This window comes from Protopterus annectens, chromosome 1.part1, assembly GCF_019279795.1.
Source record: "Protopterus annectens isolate FY-2018-M chromosome 1.part1, PAN1.0, whole genome shotgun sequence".
Classification (NCBI taxonomy): Eukaryota; Metazoa; Chordata; order Ceratodontiformes; family Protopteridae; genus Protopterus; species Protopterus annectens.
In genome coordinates, this window is record NC_056726.1 from 355,381,039 (window position 1) to 355,406,943 (window position 25,905).

At 39.0% G+C, this 25,905-nt stretch overlaps 1 protein-coding gene across 1 annotated transcript in view; it reads left to right on the forward strand.

Moving 5' to 3' along the window:
• Nucleotides 1-25,905, forward strand: part of UBR4 (ubiquitin protein ligase E3 component n-recognin 4) — a 3,959,899-nt gene that overhangs the window by 3,773,167 nt on the left and 160,827 nt on the right. Inside the window, 1 exon segment of the mRNA XM_044087073.1 lies at nt 30-155. Coding sequence (XP_043943008.1) covers nt 30-155 — 126 coding nt within the window.

Consider the following 25,905-nt stretch of genomic DNA (forward strand, 5'->3'; position numbering starts at 1 on the left):
CTTATGTTTATTTTTTTGTGTGTTTATAGGCTGGCCCGTGGTCGTGAAGAATGGGAAAGTGCAGCTTTGCAAAATGCCAGCACCAAATGTAATGGTTTGTTACCTGTGTGGGGACCACATGTTCCAGAATCTGCATTTGCTACATGCTTAGCTAGGTAAGCAGTCTTGTTTCAACAAAAGGAGCATGAAGTAGAAGAGGCTATACTAGTTGAGTATTTCCTTGTTGTGTTATTGTTTATGGCTGCACTGCTTAATCTGTTTTTAAACAGACTGATAATGTAGACTGACACATAATGTACTTATAGCTGTATAGTATTGCCATGCAGGCACCAAAAACACTAGGTTTTGAGTCCTTTTCAGTAATTTCATGTACTGGAGCAGACACAGCTGTTGTACTTGCTGCTTTTGTTTGGGTGCAGTGTGGATAGTTCATTCACTAAAGATTGCTTTTTTTGCAGGGTCACAACTCTGTACTCAGAGGATTAACTAACTAGGAATCTTAACATGATCCAGTCCGCCAACTTTAAAGTTGGGACTGGTCACTGTAGGTGGTATATTTTTCAGCATCCATGAGACTTTTTCCATGCTTTGACCACACACCCCCCTTGCTCCCATAATGTACTACACTTCCCTGTCTTCTCCAGAGCTCACCTGCCTTTGGACCAGTTGCAAGGGTGATCCCAGACTTGAGAGGTTCTTCGTAATGAATGTTTTTTATTGGCACTAAATACCTTTTTGTGCTTTAAATTCTAATTATAGGTGTCTCATTGGAGTATTACTGCTGTTACAGGTGTTGCTGTAATTTACTGAATTTAGTTTAATTTCTAAATTTACCTCTCCCACTCTTGCATAATTTGGATGATTACTTAGGCCTTCCCAAATTAATTTTCTTTTGCGTGTGCCAAACTGTAGTTGATTTTTTTTTTTGCTTATGTTTGCTTATTTTTCAAAGCAATCATGGAAGGGAAAGAAAGGGGATCAGGCCTCAAACTTGAAAAATTGTGTAAAGCTCAGCCTCTAGATCCCCTATCCCCCCCCTCCCATACGCATGATGTCTGCTTCATATGCTTTGATGCTAATCATTTGCAAGCAGCATGTGAAATGTGCAAGGCCAGACTCGTCCTTATAGCCCCATTCTGGCCTTCACATATATGGATGTTCTTCGTGTTTCAATGTTGCACTCATCACATTTGGGTTATCTGCTTGCAGTAGCCCTCAGTTGGCCTGATTATCAAAGTCTTGGGTCCTGCGTCGGTTGCTGTCTCATCTTCCATGACGTCAGGTGGTCGGGGGTATAAAGCATGCAGCCAATGCCATTACATCATTCTTTCTTGCTGTGCGATGCCCATAAGTGCCGGTCGGCCGGCTCCTGAAATTTTCGTTTTTGAGTTTCAGAACCGAAGTCTTCAACTAAAGCCAAGTACCCCATTGGGGGAACGTTTTCTTGCTCTAAACCAATGACAGCAAAGTCAATAATTGTATTTGTTGTGGAAAGGAAATACCTCATAAAGATTTTCATTCGCACTATATTCCTTGCTTAGGCCCTGACCACGATGTACCTTGCTGTCTGTTTTGTGCCTTATTTAAACAGCGAACTATTCGTTGTCTGTATATTTACGCTTCTAAATATTTTAGTACTCTGTTCAGTTATCCAGATATGTCTTCAGTAAGCAATCTGACTACCAACATTCAGAACAAATGCAAAGATAAAGACAGAGACAGGCCACCTATGTCCAAAACTGCCGACGACGCTTCTCCTAAGCTAGTCCGCACTTCGCCGGTACTCAGTGAGGTGCTTTCGCAGCCCATGATACCCGCTACTTCAGATTCGCAGGCCTCTACTGAGACCCATTTGGAGTTCGGTATGCCGCGAGATGCTTCAACTGTGGAACCTGCGGATGTCTCTTCCTTGGATATGTCCGGAGCCGCTGTGCAGGCACCAGCTTCTGAGGGTGTTTTCAGGCCTACGCCCTCTTCTTCTTCAAGGCCTAAAACTTGAACTATGCCTAGAAAACCGATGCCCAGACTGCATGGTTAGGCTACTATGCCTAAAAAACAAATAGGAATGGCTGAAGACCTTATTACTTTAATCAGGGGAAGCCAACCTTCCCCCTCTAAAAGTCCTAGGACTGAATTTGCCTATGGTACTTCTGATCAGGATTCTGAAATTTCTGTTTCCTCTGATGAGCAGGGTTTACCCTTATCTACCTGTGAGGATTCTGATGCAGAGGACTCTATTCCCTGTGCTTCCCCTCCACAGTGGATTTCTCTTTTGGTGAAACTTTGCATACTCTTAGGGAGAATTTCCGCTGGGAAAGCCAGGTTTACTCTGATTCTAAAAAGAGGCTTAGGGATTTCTTACTTCTGCCCCCAACACAGGCTTTTAGCTATCCCCCCTGTACTGGACATTGTTGATGCCTTTTCGGAATCTAGCTTGGCCTCTGATTCTTTACCTCCTGCTCCCAGAAAACTTGATAGATATTACAGGGTTCCTGACTCTCACAAGTTCCTTTTTAAAAATCCTACTGCGGATCCTGAGACCATTTCACAGGGACCCAAGGGCATTAAGGCTACTACTGCCAAAAATCCTACCCCTTCTGATAGAGATTCCAGGGCGCTGGATGGATGGGGTGCGAAGGTATACTCTTCTGCAACCTTGGCCATTAGGACCTTAAACTGCCAGTTTCATATGTTAAAGTATCAGCAGCATATTATTGGATTGCTTAAACGGAAAATGATGTTGATTCCTGACTGTGCTGAAAATAAGGATTTACAGGATTTAATGCATTCTGCTGAGCAAGTTGGAAAACATACTTCGCAATGAAGTTTTGATTCACTACAGGTATCTTGCAGGACTGCTGTTACTGGGTCTGTACTTAGAAGGCATGCTTGGCTTAAGGAGCAATCTTTGCCAGATCATGTTAAAGCTAAATTGCTGGATGCTCCCTTAAATCAGAACTGCCTGTTTGGCAACAAAGCAGAAGTAGTACTTAAAAAGATGGAGGAAAAAGCTAAAGCTATGCATACTGTTAAAGATTTCCTACAGGTGCAGCCTCCACAATTTAGGAGACATTGGCCTTCTAAGAACTGGTCCTTTCCTGCCTCTTCCAGGCCTTCTCAGTCCAAACCCAGAACCAGCAGAACACCCGGGCTTCAGTCCCAAGGTACGCACAGCACTAAGCAGTGGGGGCTCCCACTTCAAAGTCCGGGAGTAGGAAGCCTCCCCCGTATGGTAAACTGTCTCAATGACTTAATTTTAAAACTTCCAAGCCCTTCTCAACTGACTGCTCCTTTAGGGGGAACGATTGCTCTGCAGACAAAAAAATGGGAACTAATTTCCCAGGACAGATGGGTTTAAATATAGTTTCCCAAGGATACAGATTTCACTTCCTCATGTTACTAACCCCAAACGGTTGGCCAGATCTACTCCCAAATCAGTGGACAGAGGCTCAAATGCAAGTACTGTCTCCCTTAAGCATAAGGGCTATTCAGACTGTACCAGAAGAGGAAAAGGGACAAGGTTTCTACTCAAGACTTTTCCTGGTATCCAGAAAAGACAACTCATGGCGTCCCATCCTGGACCTTTCTATCCTAAACACCTTTTTGGTGATCCCAAAATTCAAGATGCTAACTCTACAACAGTTGCTTCCTATGCTAGGTAAGGATGCCTGGTGGGCAACACTGGATTTAAAGGAAGCCTACCTGCACATCCCAATCAGGGAATCTTGCAGAAGATACCTACGCTTCAAGGCAGGCTACATGCACGATCAGTTCTCTGCACCGCTTTTTGGCTTATCTACTGTGCCAGGGTATTTACAAAGTGCCTAGCTTCACTCATTGCATTTTCCAGCAAAAGAAATATTCAGATATACCCATACCTGGACGATTGTCTAATTCAGGCAGAAAGCCAGGACTTACTTTTGAATCATCTGGCATTTGTACAAAAGGTGCTAATTTGTCTGGGGTACACCATAAACAAAAATAAATCACATCTTGCACCCTGTCAACAAGTTATATTCCTGGGAGCAAGCTTGAACACAACTTCCTAGATGGCTTTCCTCACGCCAGAGAAACAAATTCATTTGACAGCTTACTTCAAACTAATGGCCACAAAAACCCTGCTATCTGCAAGGCAAATACTGCAAGCCTTGGGGTTCATGGCCTCCTGCATTCTCCTAATTCCATATGCAAGACTGCATATGAGGAAACTACAATGGTATCTAAAAAGCCTATGTTGTCAGCATTCTCAGGATCTAGAAGCATTGATTCCTATCAGACCTTGACTACTGTTAGTTCCTTTGGCGGGCAAAGGCCTGCCACCAAAACAAGGGACTAGCATTTACTCTACCCCCGCTGCCCAAACCCTAACAGATGCATCAGACTATGCACGGGGGGCTCACTTGGCAGGGAAGTGCGTTCAGGGCAAATGGAACCCAAGTCAAATGCACCTGCATATCAATCAAAAAGAAATGTTAGCTGTACAGAATGCTCTGACAGCCTTCAAGGACCACATTCTTCCAGGACAATTAATGGTAAGGATGGACAACACCACTGTTATGTGGTACATAAGCAGAGGGGGGGGCATTCATACCCCCTCTGCAGACTAGCCCATGGCTCTGTGGAACACAGCCTTGAGCTACCAAGTGCATTTACAGGCTCAATTCCTGCCAGGAAAGCTAAATACACTGGCAGACGAACTAAGCAGAAATCTCATGGACCCACACGAGTGGAAACTGGAACCAAAGACTTTCAACATGTTGATAAACAAATGGGGGAGCCCAGATACAGACCTGTTTTCCGCCCCCAGAACTACCAATTGGACAAATTCTGCACAAGGACTCTGCACAAACAAGTTTGGAAAGTGGATGCCCTGTCCTTCAACTGGAAAAATCTATCAGTTTATGCCTTTCCTCCTCTGCCTCTCCTCTCCAAAGTACTACTAAAGATCAAACAGGACAAACCAAGGACGATACTGATTGCATCAGACAGGCCACGCCAACACTGGGTACCCCCTCTTGTGCAATGTGTCACTGCTGGCACCATGGCACTTGCCTCGGACCCCTACCCTGCTGTCCCAGCAGGAGGGCCAGATTCTGCATCCTCAGCTTCAAACCCTAAACCTGGCAGCCTGGCTAATTGCTTGACCTCTCTGTTACCATCCCTTAGTAAACAAGTGTTGGATGTCATTTTGGAGGCAAGGAGGCCTAGTACTAGAAAATCTTATCCTGAAAAATGGAAAAGATTATGTTCTTGGAACCAAACTCAAGGGATGGGCTGAGCAGCACCCAATTTTACCTCAGATTCTTCAATACTTAACTGAGATGCTTCACAAGGGCCTTTCTTTTACCTCCATCAAAATTCATGACTCAGGCATTCCAGCTCATTACAACACAGAACCACCCCTCTTCTCTAATCCACTGCTCAAGCAGTTCCTCAGAGGGGCCAAAAACGTAAGACCATCCAGCAGAGCCCCAACTCCAGCCTGGGACCTTGACTTTGTATTGGAAAAACTCACTCTACCTCCTTTTTGAGCCAGCTGCAAGTGCAGAGTTAAAATTCCTTTCTTGGAAAACAGCCTTCCTTTTAGCAATCACTTTAGCAAGAAGGGTATCTGAATTTACAGGCCCTTATGGCAGTGGAGCCTTTCACCATCTTTCATGTGGACAGGGTGTCCTTCATGCCCAAGGTGGTATCCAGTGTGGATCTTAATCAGTCCATTCATTTCCCAATCTTCTTTTCAAATCCACAGAACAAAGAGGAACAGATACTGCACTCTTTAGATGTGCACAGACAACTTAGATTTTACTTGGACAGGACTAAACCTCAAAGGAAATCTGAACAACTGCTGGTGGCATTTGCTGCAGTGGCAGAGGGGAAGGCCATTTCAAAGCAAACCATTTCTAAATGGATAGGCCTTTGCATTCATTTCTGCGATAAGCACCATGGAAAACCTATGCCACAGGGGACAAGACCGCACTGAACCAGGGCTGCATCTACCTCTACAGCCTTTGTCAGAGGTATCCCTACCAGGGACATCCTAGAAGATGCCACCTGGAGGGCTGTACATACTTTCACCAAGCATTACAATTTGCCTATTTTCTCTAAATCCAGAGCTGGTTTTGCCACTGCAGTCTTGCAAGGACTTATAGCTGGTCCTAATGCTATCTAAATTCCTCCTCCCATCCTTAGCTTTGGGAATCTACCCAAATGTGATGACTGCAACAGTGAAAAATGAAGAACATAGTACAGTTGTGTACACTTACCATAAATTTAGATGTTCTAGTGTATTCACTGTTGCAGTCCTGGTTACCCTCCCTCCAGCCCCCTGACGTCTTTTGGCTATACCTCTGTTCTCTTTTACTATGCTTAAAAGATTTTTGGTGTATTTGCTTTGTTGTTGGAGGTATAACCTTGCATATTTATATTTAATTGCTTTGTTTAATTGCTTCCCATTAGGGGGTCACCTGACATCTGGGGCAAGAAAAACTGATGTAATGGCATCAGCTGCATGCTTTATACCCCTTACTACCCAACGTCATGGAAGATGAGACAGCAACCGACGCAGGACCCAAGACTTTTGATAATCAGGCTGACTGAGGGCTACTGCAAGCAGATAATCTAAATGTGATGACTGCAACAGTGAATACACTCGAACATCTACATTTATGGTAAGTGTACACAACTGTACTTTTCCTTTGCTGTGGTCTGACTTATTAAACAAACCACCTCTTTTAATACCTCAAATGGTCTGTGGACCTCTGCATTTAGCAGACTTCATCCAGATCTCCACTGTCCTCGGTTTAACCACATGATTTCTTTAATTCTGTTTTTGGCCAGTGACCCAGCATACCTACTTAGGGTGACTCATTTCCTTACTGCAATCCCCAAGCCTTCTTTTAGAAAGATTTGTAAACACAAATGGTAATAATTTCTATCTGGGCTGTTCATCAACTGATAGTCTTTAACAGCCCCTGTTCCTGTTCATTTTCTGTTAAGACATCTGTGCATCTTTGATAGGAGATCTTGATTTGTCAGCTGTGATGGTTCACTTAGCAACTCTTTCCTAGCTTCTACCCAAGGATTTTAATTCATTTTCCTTGAGTCTTTAGTAGCCCTGAAATTCTGTAAGACCATTCTTAGAGGTATTTTTCTTCTGTGACCATCCTTCAGAGATCCAATTCTCCCAAGATTTCAGTTCTGTGTTACAGAAAGTAATGCTCCCTTTGAATCAGCTGTTGGAGTAGAACTAAAATATGTATCTTAGAAAACACTGTTCTTAGTGGCAGTTAAGTCAGCCATGTGAGTTTCTCAGCTTGCTGTGTCTTTACTGTCCTCCTTTCGTAATTTTCTATAGTGACATGATCTTTGTAAGAACTAATCCAGCCATTATGCTGAAAGTGGCTTCTACCCTGAAGCTTAACCGACCTGTTAAAGTCCCAGTGCTGTTGTCTGACTTTTCCAACAAAGTTGAACTTGAAATAAAATGTTATTGTTTGGATGTAGACAGACATTTATCACTCTATGTTCACAGAGCCAGGAACCACAGAAAAGAATAAACAACTCTTTATTTTTTTTCCTACCACCAAACTAGGCCAGAAGTTGTCCAAGGAAAATTTTCCAGGTAGCTGTTAAATGCCACAATTTTTGTGTTGTAACTTTAATAATAAGATTGTACCAGGCAAACCAGTGACTCGTTCATCAGTAGCCATGCCTAATTCTCACACCTTTTTCAGGTACTCATCTCTGGGTGATGTTTGTTGTTGCAACATGGGCTTCACTGCATACTTTTGAAAAACACTAAGCTAGATGTGATCTTAAGATCTGGCCATCTAGCCAGCTTCATGATGTAGAGTGGTAAGGTCCTTATTTTATCACAGGTGCCCTGAGTTCAAATAGTGGCTTTGTGTGACTGTAGGAACTATTTATTTTATTTTATTTTATTTTACATTTGTTGACCGGGCTAGTCTAGCTGGATCAAAGTCCATTTTCAGTAGAGGCCCGGGGAGAAAAGCTCCACTGATAAAAGCAAGGTAATTTAAAAACAAGTACAATACACTTATGAGACAGGCAATCAGCAAAATACAATGATATTAGTCCAGGTATGCAGTGGCGGCTGGTGACTTCAAATCAAAGGGGGGCTGCAGGAGACAGTTGAATGGGCGGGGCCAACAGGAAGGGGTGTGGTCAACTAAACGGGGTGGAACTATGGTGCAATGGGATCAATGCTTGACATGCTTACTTATTTACATGAAATAAATGCTCAGTCACACACATATATATATATATATATATATATACACACACACATACACATATATATACACACACACACATATATATATATATATATATATATATATATATATATATATATACACACACACACACACACACATACACACACACACACACACACACACACACACACACACACACACACATGCACACACACACACACACACACACACACACACACACACACACACACACACACACACACTCATGAGGCTAATATGTCCCTCAACAAGTTACCATACATTTTGCTACTTTAGGTGCAGAAACCAAGACTGTGAAGTGTGTAAACATTTATTCTTACAGAAAAAGTACATTTGCTAGCATTCTTTCACTATGCTCAAAACCACAAAAACTGATACTTTAAATACACTGCTACCCTGTGTGCCAAACTATCATTATGAGAGTCCAATCAAGACAAAATGAAGCAGAGAAGAAAAAAAATTTCAATACCTTGGCTACATGACAGTTTACTTAATATGTAGATGGAAACAAAGGTTGTGAGGCATGAAAAAATAAATTACTTTTTAAATACATTACTAAAATGCCAGTCAAAGTAAAGTATAAAAAAACAAGCAGCCAACCAACAAAATGCATTTTCTGAATACGCATAAATCAACAGTATAAAAATATGACAGAAAACCAGAACATTCTGCAAAATAAAGGACAGATTAAAAGCCATGACTGTACTTGTGTCTACCTTGGATACTCTAACTGCTCCTTGCCTGAACACATCTAAAGTCACTACATGGGGGAGTGGAGTACAACAAGTATGTCACAATTTGAAACGTCTCTGGCTGACGGCGATGGCCCTGACACATTTCATATACTCTCAACCTCAGAGCAAGAAATCTGGATAAAGCCATAAATAAAAGTAGGACAAAGGCCCAAAAATACAGACAATTTTTACATGTTGCTCTTACAAACTTAGAAAGTTTAGTAGGTCTTGCACGAGTATGAATTAATTTGCCAAGAATATGTTTTATACTTCAAATAATAATTATAATAGCCACAACACAAACAAAACTGCAAGTTATTCCTCTATACTTTACACATCATTGATCAACATATTGATTATTTACAATCATATTAGGGTAAGCTAAAATAAGGCATTTCATATTTAAAACATAGATTTCAGCAGTTCTGGTCAGTAGATATCGGATCTTTTTTAGGAAATGCTAAAACAGAGACTTGAAGGCCAAATTAGCTGCTGTCAGCATCAGCGTTACAACTTACAGCAGAAATACTGAACTCTTAAACCGGACCCTGATCAGTGAATAACACCAAAACATAACCATGCTAAAAGGCATCCATTTCAGTATAACTACAAATCAAATAATCTTGCCAAATGGAGTAGCACACTTTAAAAAAATCCATAAAAAGCTTACCAGGTGCTTATACTTCTCTCTATACATTGTCACTTCAAACAGGGACTACAGAGTGTAACATCATTTTTATGGAAAAGCATGTACACTATAGTTTGCAGCAGTACTGACATGGTAATCATTGGAAACACTGCTAATAACCAAATGTTTGTGCGAAACTGTGTGACATCTAATAATGTTATCACACAGTTCACATGCTGGACATAATAACAGTCCATTTGTTTTGTTTACGCAAATTAAAATGGCCTTTGTGACTTTCAGTTTATTCTAAGCATATGCATACATTGTCTATTAATAAGAAGGTTCACTAACATTATACATATAAAGAAAGTATAAATAAAAATATTTCACTCTGAAAGACTACAATTTGTTTTCTCAAGAAGTAGCACAAGTTTTTGAATTTGTTACTTAAGATTTCCTAAACGAGTAGGCATTAGATGGAGCTCGCTTAATACAGAAGTGCAGGAAGAGCAAACAAAAAAAAAAAGAGTTAGTCTAGACTCTAGATACATTTTACACTTCATACATACTGACAGACAAATTTTACTGATGCTTTTTGCTATTATCAGAAAAACGCTTTCTGCAAAAGGCTGGCAAAATAAAAGTGTACAAAACCTGAATGATAGATAACCCAAAGTAGTTTAGATTAAGTGAAAAATTGATGTGTGCATTTTTTCAGTAACTAGCAATGGAAAAGAAACAGAAAGGAAATTCAGACTTTAACTGTAGAGTGCTACTACATTTTAACCTGTTCCACAAAGCTGTGAGCCCATGTAACTAAATCCATTCCAGAAATCTATTACTACATACTGACACTCTCTGGAGTTTACCATATAATTCTTTAAAATAAAGCCATCTAAATTGTACTCATATTATGCACCATTTAACATCTGAAGGCTGGCTAATATTGAATTAATTAATAATTTCATTAAATAATTAATATAATTGTACTGATACACATACATACGTACCACCAAGAAGAAAAGAAGCTGACTTAATCAAATGTTTTCGCAGTCCTTGTGTCTAGTAATCCTGAAATGTCATAGCAGCAATAAACATTTTCTTGAAAATAAACCAAACAATAAAGCCAATAGGTTGGAATGCATTTCTTTCTGTTTCATATGCAAACTACTCATATTATAGCCCTGCCATCCAGAAATCATACTAACTAGTGTATCTTTGATATTTCTGACTCCTTTTTCACTTGGGACTTTATTCATTTTTAGAGACCCCTCAGCACATTGTTACTGTTTGCTCAATTCCCTGTCTACATTCCCTTTTGGCTGTTAGCCCCTGATCCTCTGCTTCTGCCTAGCCTACCATGGTACCAGCAGCAATACTAATCAGATGCCCTTTTTAAAGAGATGTCTTTGTTTTTTGCCTGAAAATATCCCTTTTCCCCGAGCTTGTATGTGCTTGATTAATAGCAAAACACTGATTTTTTTATAATTAATAAGTAATGTAAAGTATTTAGATTACAGATGCCACATTATTTATAAATGCTTTATAAAACCAAATCACCTTATTCTATTACCTTTTTGAATGAGTTCCACTACATTTTAAAATGAATCTCTAACTTTAGACCATTGTCCTTGATCATTTCAGGTTTTGTCCCCGATTCTTGAAGTAAGAGGTAGAAAGCTGTGGTTTCAGCTCACATTTTAACAACTCTCTCTTCATCACTACTCATTTTGTTATATTTATACCTCACTTATTCTGCATCACACTTTTCCAGCTCCTAAACTATTTCTTCATAATTTATTTTATTCCTTTCCACTTTAGTGTCTTCAGTTTTATCTGCAAAATGTCAGATCAGGAGATTCCAGCCACCTTCATCCTTTGCTTTTCCAGTCCAGCTCTCACCATTGTTTCTAATATTTTAATGTCCAAATATCTCAGAATAATACATAAAATAGTATCTGACATGCTCTGTATCATAAAACAAAACATCATTTTAACTGACCTGGTGGTGCATATAGTTTCTGTTGCAGGTATATTCCACACCATAGACGTTTCTTTGTGATGTGAGAATTGTGCCTTAGAAAAGCACCACTACAGATGTAATGGTTTATATAAGCAGAAAGCGCATTTGTAATACAAATATAACAATGCAAGAAGCAATCATATGAATATCATTGGTATAAGAAACAGTTACTCATTTGAAACAATTAAAGAGTGAATCATTATTTACACTGAAAATTCTGATGTTAGAAAAACTGTTAAAACAGAACAAAGTAAAACATACAAAATAAAGAGAGATCTACAGGAATATAAAAAGTTTATTTTTGCCAAAGTACTTCAAGAGCAGAACACGAAATGGTGTATGATAGCAAGATGCAATAAAAGAAAATTAAAAAAATATGCAAAGAAGTATACAGATATATGATAGAGCAAGCATAAGAGATTTTGATTTATTGAAGGGCAACAAACATCACTGATAATAACAATAAGCCCCAGATGGGAAGCAGTAATGTGCTACAATAGTAAAGGTAAGACAGTGATACACGGATACCTTTTTCCTTGGTTCCAGGGATATAATAATCCTGAAAACATATGGAAATCACTAATACTATTTGGATGATCCTGCATTTTCAATATATTCTATCAGGTCACCCAGTTATACACTGAAACTGCAAATGTGCTATATAAATGTCAATTCATGACATCAATAAATGAAGTTCTGCACCAGACAGTTACTTATACTTTACACATAGGTAATCATTATAAATAACTTACTAGATTCAACAGTTTCATTAGTTGTACCTCATTTTAATTATTTTGACTGTATCTATAATTATCTAAACTGTTACATAGTAAGAACAACTTTAAAGGTAAATACAGCTATAGCTATATATCGTATTTTACATTATTATTATTTTTTCATATTTTTATTGTGAATACTTTCCAGGCAGATTGTCTGAGCTCCTACATCCTTGATTTTCCATGTTTAGTATCATCTGTCTATGGAGTATCACTCTTTCTTATTTAAACTCACAAATTTACTGCATAGAGAGAGAGGGTTACTTCAATCACGGGTGAGTGATGCTTGTTTAAAAAAGTATGTATGAAATACAGTTATAAAAATACAGTTATAAAAAACATTTAATGTGATTTAATTTCCTAGCCAAGTAAGTAAAACATTCTGATATTACCACTGTCTGCAGGTCCAGGTCACATGTGCAATGGTATGTTTAATATATCATTAGAGTGGCTTGCATAGTGGTGCTTTGTTCTCTGAACTGGTTCTTGTCTCGGGTGGTTACTCTGCAGTCTGCATTCACACTGTGTTGGCATGGGCTTCTCCCTATCATTTATTTTCCTCTAAAATTCCACAGACAATGAATTTTGTGACTCTGTGTGAGTGTGTGCGAGTGCGGGCGCATGCACACGTGTGTGTGTGTGTGTGTGTGTGTGTGTGTGTGTGTGTGTGTGTGTGTGTGTCTATATGTGTACATACGTGTGTGTGTGTGTGTGTTCTGTGATAAACTGGTAGCCTATCTAAAATTAGTTTCTGTGCTTTATTCTCTTTTAAGCTTTGGCTCCTCCAAAACCTGGAAGTGGATAAAAGTAGGCCACTAGAGTTTACAGTAGCCAGCTCAATTAGCATATTTTGGGAGGAGAAAAAAAAACTATTTAGAGAAACACATTGCAAACATAAGCAGTACATGCACACTCTACAAAGATAGCAATGGAGTATCAGGTTTGAACTTCAGACCCTGGAGCTCTAAGGCAGAAACTTTAACCATTTTACTTACTAAAATTAAAAATACAAACTTTGTCCTAAAGACTTGTCTGCTGAGTAACTGAAAAAATAGTTCTTCAAAGAGTTCATACATAAATGGAGACTGCACTCAAATTATAGTGTGCTGTGATACTGTCCATTTAGGGTTCATCAATGCTGCTTTCACATACTTTTCATTTCTAAACCACTTCTTGGTGTCACCTCACTAACTTTTTTTTTAATAGGATTTAAAATACTTTGCGACATATGAGACAGTGCTGCCATTTTTCAATGATCCAAATGTTACACAATTAGCTTTATTGCTAGGAATAACATCTAAACCCATTTCCATTTCATCTAACTTAGGTGGTCATCTCAGCAATTACCTTTCATCTTTTGTAACAAAATTTGTAAATACTACCTCTGCTAACAAATGACTATAATACTACAAATATAACCTTTTTTTCACAAATACCAACTCCCTTCCAGAGAAAAACTAGTCCGTTTTCAAAGTATTCCCAAATACAGAAAATCTCTTCTCTTTCTAGAGCTCTCTAAAATATATTGTTTACCTGTTAGCTTGCATAATACTTGCAACATGTACTTCTTCTTCTTCTTTTTCAGCTGCTAGGCTGCCAAGCAATAGCAAATAAAAACAAATCCAATAATCTAATCCACAAGTCCATAACTGAAACTGGCTGCAACTGTTTGCTTCTCGCTCTTTTCCCAGCACATAAAGCCCGGGAAGAGAGCAACAACCAATCAGCAGCATTTGCCCAGCAAGCAAGTCATGACGTGCCTGTGGACGTCGCAGTCCGAGCCCCTTCCATATCTATGCGGTTTGTGTCTCAACCGCATAGACTTCTGGGAAGTTCTGGGCATCACAATGATGGTTTCTTTGCTCCTCCGGGCTGCAATGAAAACATTGCAGCAAGAATTTAAAAAAAAAAAAAAAAACGCTGTTGCGATTGAAGCGCACAATGCGCATGCACGTAATTTCGAGTCACAGACTCGAAATTTAAAGTAGAAAAACAGATTTTTTTTTTTTTTACATAAAAAAACAAAATAAACTACTCAGCTGTCTAGCTGAGGGGGCTGCAGTCCGGCAGCCCGATGCCACGAGCCGCCCCTGCAGGTATGGTTGTACAAATCTAAGAAAAAACAATTAATACCAACTATGCATTGAATACTTTCGTATTACTTATAAAAACATTAATTGTAAAAATAAAATATTTTTTTTTTTTTTTTTTTTTTTTTAATTCATGTTTGAGAATGGTAGTAACAATGTAATCATTAAGACATTATGTGATCTGAGAGAAGCATAACAGAGTTGATTAAAGAAGTATGAAAGTAGACAGATGAGAGCAGGTTAGTCTGGATTGGTGCAAGAGCATAGCCAGAAATTGTTTAGATGTAAAAGAAGTTGTTTTTTAAAGAGAGGAAGAGTGGGTAGAGAGGAGATATGTGTGGGGAGGTTATTCCATATTTTACCAACTGAGTTTGAGAAAAGGAACTAGCAGGGAAGGATGGGAGTGAGCGGCAGTTAATGACTCGCCCATCCTTGTTGGGGGGGGGGGGGGTGCACCTAGCTGGAGCATTGTGTCCAACATGTAGAGCTTAAGCCTGATGAGCCTGTGCTGCTACTTGTAACTTGTAAAGGAATTCAACCTGAAGAGACTCTTCTTTTCAGAGGTTAACTACAGAAGAACTTGGAAAAAACTCTGCAGGAACAGGGTTCTTTACTCTGTATCCTACAGACTGCTAAGAGGTGACCTGTATCTGGCATACAAGGCATCCTCTGACCCAATATTGATGGATTTGCTGCACATTAGCAAGTCAGATGGCCTCAGAAGTGGTCTGTCTTGGGATCTAAACCTCCACTGTGACTCCTCATTTTATTTATTTTTATTTCACATTTGTTTACTGGGTTTGTCCAGCTGAGTTACAAAAAAAAACATTTTCAGTGGAGACCCGAGGAAAAAAGCTGCAGTAACGTCTGCAGTATTAAAAAACAGAAGAAACACTATACATAAGATGAAGTAGAGTACAAACTGGAATGCCGGTATACAGAACAAATTATAGTTGTCATATAAGAAAGTGTGAGTACTAAAAATATAAACATGCGAACAGTTTAGTCACAGTCCTGAAAAGCTAGCATGTTCTAATATTTACAAGAATTAAAAGTAATGCCAGGACACTTCCTAAGTAGAGATTGTAGAATGTGAATAGACAGAGTATCCATGTAAAACAAAGCTCATCCTGCTCCATATTCAAGAACAAGATGGATCTGTGGATGAGAAACAGAAAATTTACACCAAGGCTGCCCCCTGTACTACTAATGAACAGAAACTGCTCATAAATACTTTATCCCATTCATGGTCCCCTCAATTTATCTGTGGCATGAGCCCAGTTTTTCTTACTAGGGGTAATATTTTATTATTGACTATGGGATGGGTATGTCCAATCTGACACCAAACTGGGGAGATTAATTCAAACAGCAAAAGGGAAATTGTCTAGGCATAAAATGGCCTGCAAGAGTGGCTAGCCTAGTGCTTACTATGAAAAAATATACTATCCCCATAGGATTGGCAAGCTGATCTGCTCTGCACCACCTGACTCTTGCCACTGAGCATATGAGAGGATTGTAGATTTGCAGGCACGAATAAGTAGGCTGTGGGGCTCTCACACTGCCTGAGGATTCTCTTCCCACTACCACAGAATGAATGGTCCATTTGGGCAGAAGTACAGAAGCTGTGGAGCCCCGACTTGGGGGGAGGGGGTGTAAAAATCTAGGTAATTCTGCAATACCTCCATTCTCTGGGATATTCTGTCCTGAATTCATCTAAGATGAGTACCTGGACAAACTGAAATATGTAAGGTACAAAATCTGTGTTTACTTGCCTTTCCCTTCCTTAGTCTTAAAGTGGTTTGTCACAAGAAGTGTTCTGGTTTTGTTGTGCATGTGTTGTGATTGCAGTATTACTTGCTGAGTGTTTTCTTTAGTAGAATTTATTTCCCAGCTTAAACCGTGAAGACAGGGTTTTCTTTGGATTGCTGAAACTTACTTTCCTGTTAAACTCTGGCCTCAGCATGACATCATTTTAGGTAAACAGTGCTAGAGAAGAGCTCAAGATATTGGAGCATGGCAGGCTTTTTTCAGAGACATGCTCTCATTTTTTCTTGGACTTTAACTATGACCAAATAAAAACAATGTAAATGCATTCACATTCAGCTTTGTAGTCATATCAGAATTGTACTGGGCATTTACTGTTTTGCTTGACAGTATTTTTCAAAGAGCTGCTGTTAAGTTTGGACAGTGACGAAATAGGTTATATGTATGTGTGGTAGTGCTGGCAGCCCCTTGCTTGTTGCAGTTCATTTTTTTAAAAATGGTATTAACGGTGTGTTTTGTGCTGTGCACATACTCTCCACTGTCAGAATGTTGCAGTACGTCCCTGACCGGGTTTTCATACACGCATGCAACTTTAACATGATACCACTAAATACTCTATACATGACTACCACTGTGCTCATTGCAGCCTCTCTCTATAGGTTCATAGATTATATTACTAGGCTAACTGCCCTTGTGGGTCATTTTAAGCCTAGCCACCAACTACCCCATGTGAGAATTAAACCCTGCACCCTGTGTTTGCAAGGTAAACACCTTAACCATTACACCTGATAAGTTAGTACTAGGCTAACAACCTTTGCAAGCCTAGCCAGTTATCCTTGTGAGACTCAAACCCTGCACCATGTGTTTGTAAGGCAAATACCTTAACCATTAGGCCACCTTCCCAACCTAAAATGTGCTACCACCATGCATTTCACTGCCAAGTCTTGAACCCAGGACCTTGTGCACTACAGTCAGAGCAACATACCACTATGCCAAATCGGCTGTTTTTTTTTTCTGTCTATGATTTTCTCCTGTCAGTATCAACATTCCACCTTGTCTCTCTCACCTCCTAAATAGTTTTGGGAATAAGCATTTGCTTTCTTGTAAATTGTACTGCATACCTCTCCCACCGTGTCATACTACATTTACTTCAGAAGTTTAAAAAAAGTTCATATCTTATATAGAAAAACTTAAATAATGCACCAAATTTTACTGCTTTGCAGAGAAGGCATTTTGTGTGTGCATATGTATGTATATATACACATGCACGTGTCTGCATGGTGCGTAACAATGTGTGAGGCCAAGAAATGCTCATTCTAATTTCATATTCATAGCACATTTTCAATCACATCCATACCATTCACTAACTTCCTTCCATACATACTAAACAAAAAAAATTGATTTGTACATGTACTGCTACCACTCAAAACATTAGTAAAAACAGTGCACCACTGTAAACCAATATTGATAATAGGTATGACCACAGGGTGAAAGTAATGCATTTGCCACTTTAAACAATGTATATGTGTGTTTAATTGATAATTAGGAGCAAAAGAAATATACCCTAGTAGAACCCATATTATTTGTAATTTCCCTAATGTTTTTCACTACGATATGGAGGAAGCCACATAGCCTCATCAACATTGCTGTCATCTGAAAGTCATGCTGAGCAAACTCAGATTAGGGTTATGCTTGTAAGGATTTAAAACTACAACATCAAAAATTAAACCAACAACTTGGGTGCCACTGCTATCACTAGAAAAACATCCCAGTTGTCAGAACCACTTTCGCACACTGAATTGACAGCCTTAGTGGATTTCCTTGTACAATATGTATTAAAGGTATTGTGGCATTCCACAGGGAAATTACTAGAAAGCAGAACATAACACAATGGAAAATAAGGGAAAATTATTGCAAAACATGAAATAATTATGTAGAAACCACACAACAAGGTGTTATAACAATAAAACAACCATGAAAGTAAGAGTAGTGACAAATCACTAACTTTCCACTTGGAAGGTGACTAGGCCATCGTATCTGAGACTTTTAAGGGATATTTGCTGTATTTAAGTTGGTCCTGTCTGTACACTGGTTGCTGAAGGAGCCTGATCTCCACAGTAACGACGAGAACTCTGTCTCTCTCAAGTTATGTGCAAACAACTCAATGATTCATTTCTAGCTTCAGCGTGTCAAATCCTGACCTTTTTGACAGAACTTTTTCATATAGAAGCCCGCCACTCTTCTATCAGCATTCATTTGGCAGCAATGTCTTTCTTCCTTTATGGTTTTATTTCATCCTTATTAGCCTCCCACACCATTGACCTGTCCTTCTCCTCCACAAGGCTTAAAATTTGTTTGGATAAACGTCCTCTTTTTCCTTTTGAACCTGCTAGGTCTGCTGGGATTATATCCCTGTCCTGGAAACCCTCCTCCTGGTAGCCTTTACCTGTGCTTGAAGAATCTGAGTTGCAAGTACTGCTGTCATTCAAATTCCCTTATATTGTGTTCCACAAAGAAAGGGCATCTTTTAGAACCAACCCCTTTTTTATGCCTAAACTTGCAACATACTGTTGTCTAAATCAGTCAGTACACCTACTTGGGATTTTTACAATCTGTTCACACAAAGTTGAATGTAGTTTGCACAGCTTGGATGTTCATAAGGCAGATCTAGTTCTATCTTCAAAGAGCAAAGGAATTCAGAAAAGACTTCCAGTTATTTTTGTCATTTTTCCAAATTGAAAGGTCTGAAAGTGGCAGAAATGTCATCTGATTTTTCCTACCTGTCTAGCAGCAAATCTCTTTATCTTCGAAACCAAGAGCAAAACTTTGTTAGATCTCAGTCAGTGGCTTTCTTCCAAAATCTGCCTTTGGATGAACTTTGTGCAGCAACTACATTGTTAACATTACATATGTTTGCTAAACATTACAGTTTGGATATTTTTGTCTGGGTCTAGAGCTGTCTTGATTTTAGTGCATCCTAAGGTCTGCTTGGATTTCTGTTCATCTGTTCAAATGTACAGGGAGGAGCAACTTAAATATGCAAAGTATGTGCTTACCAGAAAGTTAGATTCCAGTCTTATTTAACTCCTTATATGTTCTGTTTAAAAAAAAAATCCCAAATGACAAGGCAGAAGAAAACACCAGTAAGCTAAAATCCCCTGAAGCTTGTAATCACAAAGACCAGAAGCTAAATTTAGTGGTAAAAAGTTTTATTTATTTTATTTGTTTATTTGACATTTGTTAACCAGGTTAGTCTGGCTGAGCAGGCTGTCCTTTTTCAACAGAGACACGAGGAGAAAAGTTCCAGGTTACATAAAGTGAGAAATACAGTGATAATTAAACAATTTAAGCAAATGAAAGCTTTGTAATTATACATGTAAAAATCATAGAAAACAACACATCATGCAATATTTGTAAGATGCAAATATCAAAGGAACAAAATACAATTGTGATTTTATTCATTTTCATGCGCTAGACTTTTTCAGAATAAACTGTGAACATAACTATTTTGTACCATTTTACGTAATTAAAAAGAATCAATAAAATCATTTGTAATCAATTTAAAAAAGAACGTTCTTAAAGTGCAGTATACCAACAATAACCGCTCCATAAACATTTATGAAAATATATTTCTTGTAAAAAAATTCTTAAAGTGTAAAACTAATTGTGTCACATTTTTTCACTTTTAACCTCTTATTGTTCAAGAAACATTTAATATTAATTGCCTCATTTAAACCAGGGGGTTTATCTGCATTCAGTTTTAACTCTCTAAGGGTTTTTACAGAACGATTCTTATAAAGTTACACCACCAACTTTATTTTTTAGTAAGACAGAAGGAACATACAAATGTGTCTGTTCTTCTTGCAGGTGCATTTTGGAGGGTCCCATAAAGTTTGAAGCATTTGGGCAAAACCATAGCAGTTTCTGGTGTTTTTACTTGTCAAAAATAAGGTATTATTTATATTGGTGAATGTGAACGTTTTTATGTAGGTATGTCCACTAAAAGTTTGGAAAAACTTATAAAGAAACATTTATATTGTATTAAGGTCAGGGACCATAATAATGCAATGTAATTTAGGGTGTAAGGACAGTAGAAAATTTTTATTTTCTGTTCTTGAACAGGTGCCAAAAGACTTGAGGAAATTACAGAGGATTTGTTGAGCAAAAAGAAACCATTTGGCAGTTAGCGTTTAATGCAGATAAACTTCCAGGTTTAAATGAGACAATTAATCTTAAATGTTTCCCGAACAATAAGCGGTTAAAAGTGAATACATTTGATATATAATTAGTTTTATACTTTAATATTTTTGACAAGAAATATATTGTGATAAATTATGTCTGTGGAGTGGTTATTACCCACTCCTTTACTAACCACTACCTTTCTTTCCACTCCACTAACTACCTTGATTATAACAAGCTCAGATGCTCATAAGCCTAGTACTTAATATACAGCAGGAACTTCTTATTGTAAAATTTGTTAATGCTGTTATGTACTTCACAGATAAAGATTCTAGTTGTCTACTGATGTACTCTGTTCTTCATCTGTAAATATGTTGCAAGTAATTGCTATGTTAAATTGTTAATCGCTATGTAATCCAATGTAACTACTGTCTGTTTATTTTAACTGTGGAGCTTTCCTCCCCGGGCCTCCACTGAAAATGGGCCTACGTCCAGTCGGACACTCCTGGTCAACAAGTATAAATAAATGTTGTTGTCCTTTTATGTCCTGTTACCTGAACATTGTATTGATTTGCCTAACCATCATCTTCATTACAATCATCACCACCCCTTCCCCCCTTTTCCCCATTTTCTGCAGGGGAGTGGAGTGTGTTATCTGTTGCTATCTCTGTCGATTTCCATTGTCTTATCTTCTTCAGTAGTCATGCCTGACTGTCACAGATCTCACAATACATCCATCTCTTTTCAAAGCATCATTTCCTTTGGCCACCTTACAGTCTCTCCCAAGTCAGCATCTTTTCTACACGTGCCAGAATCATCGTAATTTGTTCTGTTTGAACTCCTCTGCAATTGAAGGTATTTTGGCTTTTTCTTTGTCCTCATTAATTCAGCTGTCTAAGAGTATGCATCCTACAGCTCGTCTCAGGAGCTTTATCTCCATTACCTCTAGCTTCCTCAACTGCTGTGCCTTCATTGCCCAGGTTTCTGTGTCGTCATTAGCATTGGTCACACTACTGTGTTGTACACCTTACTTTTCAGCATCTGTGGCAATTCTTCTGTTACAAACTACCCTTTACAGTCTTATCAGTTGGTTGCAGCCCCTCTGATTCTAGCTTGACCTCTTCCTTCAGACATCCTTTCAACTACTCCTCCCAGATATTTGAAGCTGTCAGTATTTTCTCTTGTCTGTCAATGTTCTGACTCTGATTTCCCCCGTTTGCTGCAGTGGCAACTGTCTTGTCTGTACTCTGTATTATCTTGTGTGCCTTAAGTTTTGCATTTCTTTCTTCTACAGTTTGTTGAAGTTCCTGTTCAGAGTCCGCTTATAATGCCACATTGTATGCACAGCAACTTTATGTTGCTGAGTCCTGTCCTTCATGTTTGCTAATGTAGTCCCATCACCAGTATGAATATCAGTGATCTCCAAGCTGAGCCCTGGTGCATACTCTCTCACCCTGTATGAGTGAGTACTGTTCATATTTATTTAACTGAGTTCATATACATAGCCTGCAGAAATCCTACCATTGTTTCCAAGACTTCACACTATCACAGGACAGCCCAAACCATCTTTCTTGTGACTTTGTCATATGCCTATTCCAAGCCTAGGAATGCCCAGTTGGAGACTCTCCTCATCTCTACCTTCTTTTCAATCGTCTTGTCTCACTAAAACATCAGATTGGTTGTGTTGTAACCTGCTCTGACTCCAGATTTCTCCTCTCCCATCTTACTTTAAACTGTTCTGCATATTTGTTTCATCGGTCACCTTCTCCAGTACTTTCATGCATTGTGAGAAGAGTTTGATGCCTCTATATTAACCACAGTTGTGAATGTCCTCTTTATTCTTGTACACTGGCACTAGAATACTTGTCAGTCATCTGGGATATGCCCTTTTCTCTTTACTGATGCGAGTACAATTTGGAGCATACCTCTAAACCTCTTAGTGCAAGAAATCTGGACAGAGCCTGACAGTATGGGGACAACGACCCAAAATTAGGGACAGATTTTAAATATTGCTCTTATAAACTTCAAAAGTTGCTAGAGCACCAGGGTTTGTGTTAACTTACATTTTCTGAAGGATTTGAAGTCTGAAACTCAAATGTATGTCATTACTTGGTGAATTCAATTCTCAGATCATCCCAGTGATTTGCCAGAAAACCACAAATGTTATGAGGAGCAGACCAAAAATATGTGGAAAAATCTGGACAGTTGAGAGGTATGCTTTGGAGTCATTTCTCCCCTAACTCACTTGGTGTCTTGATCATGTTTTCCCATGACTTCATCTGAGCTTGCTTCTTTGTCTGACTTCATTTCCTTAATGCTGTTTGTACTTCTAGGATGACTTCTCGTCATCGTTAGCTGTGTCTGGGACATTTCAGCTTCTGTGGGGTTTTCTTCATTCAGAACCAGCTGGAAGTATTCCTTCCATCTGCCTTTGCTGTCCTGTGGACTGGTAAGCAGAATGTGCTGGTGTCTGATATGAAGGGTGGCTGTCTGTCTACTGTATCTTTGTCTTGCAAACCTGATTTATTTTTGCCACCTGTCGAGTCACTTTCTAGAAGCTGGAAGAGTGCCTCTGATACCCTGCATTTTGATATTGGCACTGTTTTAGCCTCTTTCTTAGCCACCCAGAATTCTTTTTTAGCTTGGTATGTCTTTTCTGTCTCCCATTTTTTCCTGCACTCCCTTTTTTTGATAACTTTCTGGCCCTTGCCTAACCAAATTTTCAAATATTTGATGTAAAGGACTTCCCAAAGAGTTGTGCACTGTTATTAGTTTTTGCATTGCTGAGTAGTTTGTTAAACAAGAATAATCAAAAAAAAAAAAGTATGATCTTTGTGTAAGTTGCTGCTAAAGTCTGTGTATGCAGCAGGCAGGATTCTACTTCTGGACAGAGTTTGAGCCCTTCTTCCCCACACTGACTTTACTTCTCCTAGCCTCTAGACATCTCCATATCTCGATTTATAAAAAAATAGGTATACAGGCTGCCATCTTTCTTGCCACATGGTGTGATCAGTCAGATACTTGTAGTGAATCAGGCCAGGCAGTGAGCGGAAAAATAGAGCTAAGTACCCCTAGTGGATTGAGTTTAATACCTTTTTGTGTTACAGATATTGTTGTTTGTGGTTTTCTTCTTAGGCCTGCCATTTATTGAGGACTGGATGTTCCCAGATGGAAATCTTAGGGTGCTAGCTAAGCAGAGCAAATGTGTTTGCAAAGGAAAGACAAGTTAACTTCAAAGACAGACCCAATAAGTGTTTGGATTGTTTGGGGCCTCAATCATGACATCGCTTTTTGCAACGTCTGTAGGTACTTTTAGTCACAAACAGTAAATGCAAGAAGGGACACTGCCCTACCACATTTAAATAGAAGAAAAAGCTAACAGTGTTTATCGAAAGACCTTGTATCGCTTTTAATTGCAGTTGTCTTGACACCTTTTTGTGAGTGTCACTTCCTAGGTCTAACGGGGGGGCGGCACCTAAGGGTCTTCTTTCTCTGAGGATGCCAGTAACAAGATGTTCATGCATCTTTCAGGCCTTGCATTCAGGGAATCACCTACCCTTGAAGACATCCATAAGTAAATCATTATGTGAAATAACTCTGGCCCATCTGTTCTGACCAAACAAAAAGCCAAACCTTCACAGAGTGACTACCCTCACCAGCATTTGTCTGATGCTTTTTGATCATTCAGGGGAGAAGAGCTTACCTCTCCTTATAATGGACAAGTAATAGTTTTGTTTTAGAGCAGTAGAATTTCCATACTGTGCCCAAAACTGCAAATGTCAGGTAAACATCCAAGGACAGAGTCTAGAAGTCCACTTTTGGAGCAGAGGCTGCTGTAGAGAGACTGTCCTACTGCCAGCTGTGATATTGAGAAAAGATAAGAGTTTATTCTCATTTATTGTCTGCACTTTTGATTTAATGTCTCTGTAATCTGTACAACTGTTTTTACTCTCCTTATTGTTGTGTGATGTAGCTGAATATCTCTTAATGTTGACTTCAGTTTGTAGTGAAATCCTTTCAACAGAGGCCTATCTGTTTTCTTAGTGAGAGAAAGTTTACAGAACTGGTTCAATCTAGCCAAGGTATTCCTGCATCTGTTATTGTTAGGGTAAATGGTCTTGTTTCTGTCCTGTGCCTTAAATAGCCAGTGTTTTAAATCAGATATACCTGTTGCTCAGGCTGCTGCAGAGAGAATGACCTACTGCCAGCTGTGATATTGAGAAAAGATAAAGAGTTTATTCTCATTTATCGTCTGCACTTTTGATTAATATCTAATCTGGTTTTCTCCCACCCACCGTCCCAGTTCTTGTTGTGGTCTTTTTGTCTTGGTGGCTTTGAGTTGCCCGCCTCTGGTATAAAGTTGATACTGGACCCCCCTCCCAGTCACATTACATCAGCTCATTCTACTGTTAATAGTGAGAAGTTAGCAAAGGCCCACCCCTTTAGCTTCTGCATTTTGAATGATCTTATCTTCAGCCTCTTCACTTATCTAACTTTCCTGGAACTAGTGTAGCCCAGATACAGATTTGCTGTATCCAGGACTTTTTGTAAGCTTCTGAGCGGTGCTCTTCAGCTTTTCCCTTAGATCTGCTAGTTCTGTGCTCTCCTGCACTTTTAATAGCTTATTAGTCTAGCACTTTAAACTATTCCCGACAGAAATTCTGCTCTTCAAATTTTCCCTTAGAACTAGCTAATTTCTCAGTCATAGCACTAAAATCTGAATCCTTGTGACCAGCACTTGCTCTAAAACCTTCTGGAAAGCACTAGGAAGCCTTAAACTGATACAATCACTCCACTTTCCTTGTTATTAAGGAGAGATTAATTGTAGGCACTAAACAGTCTGTAATTGCAAAGGGAAAACAGCTTGTGTACTTTACCAAACGAAACACCAATCCAGACATGTCCAAGTGTCAGCTTCCAGTGATTTTTCCTGTCCACCTTTTGTGACTTTCGACCACTGTTTTTGCTTGTTTTATCGAAGTTTGCACTGTTTTTACTGTCTTTATAAGGTCAAACTGTTTACTGCACTTGCTAGTTTAAGTTTTGCTTAAAAGTTAAACTACAGGCTAATACACTCAAGTGTACTAGCTTTTGATAGCAATTAGTCGAAAAATATAGCATTTATTGTGTTTTCTGCCTTTCTGTAAAAAAAAAAACTTGAAAAAAACAAAAAAAAAATCCTTGTTTTCCATACTTTCCTAGCTAGTGTTCCAGAGACCAGATTTTGCTGATCCCTGGGCTTTTGTCTTGGTTCCTGTGTTTCTCCATTTTCCTTGTTTGGTCAGGGGGAAGTTTCTTTACTCACCAGTGAGAGTGGGGAGTACTGAGCTGCCTGTTTGTCCTTAGAGGAGTGGTTTAAGGCAGTAACTTGTAGTTTATTGGCCATTTTGGGTCATTTCTTGTCTTTTCCAGCCCCCTGCTATAAAGCGCGATTT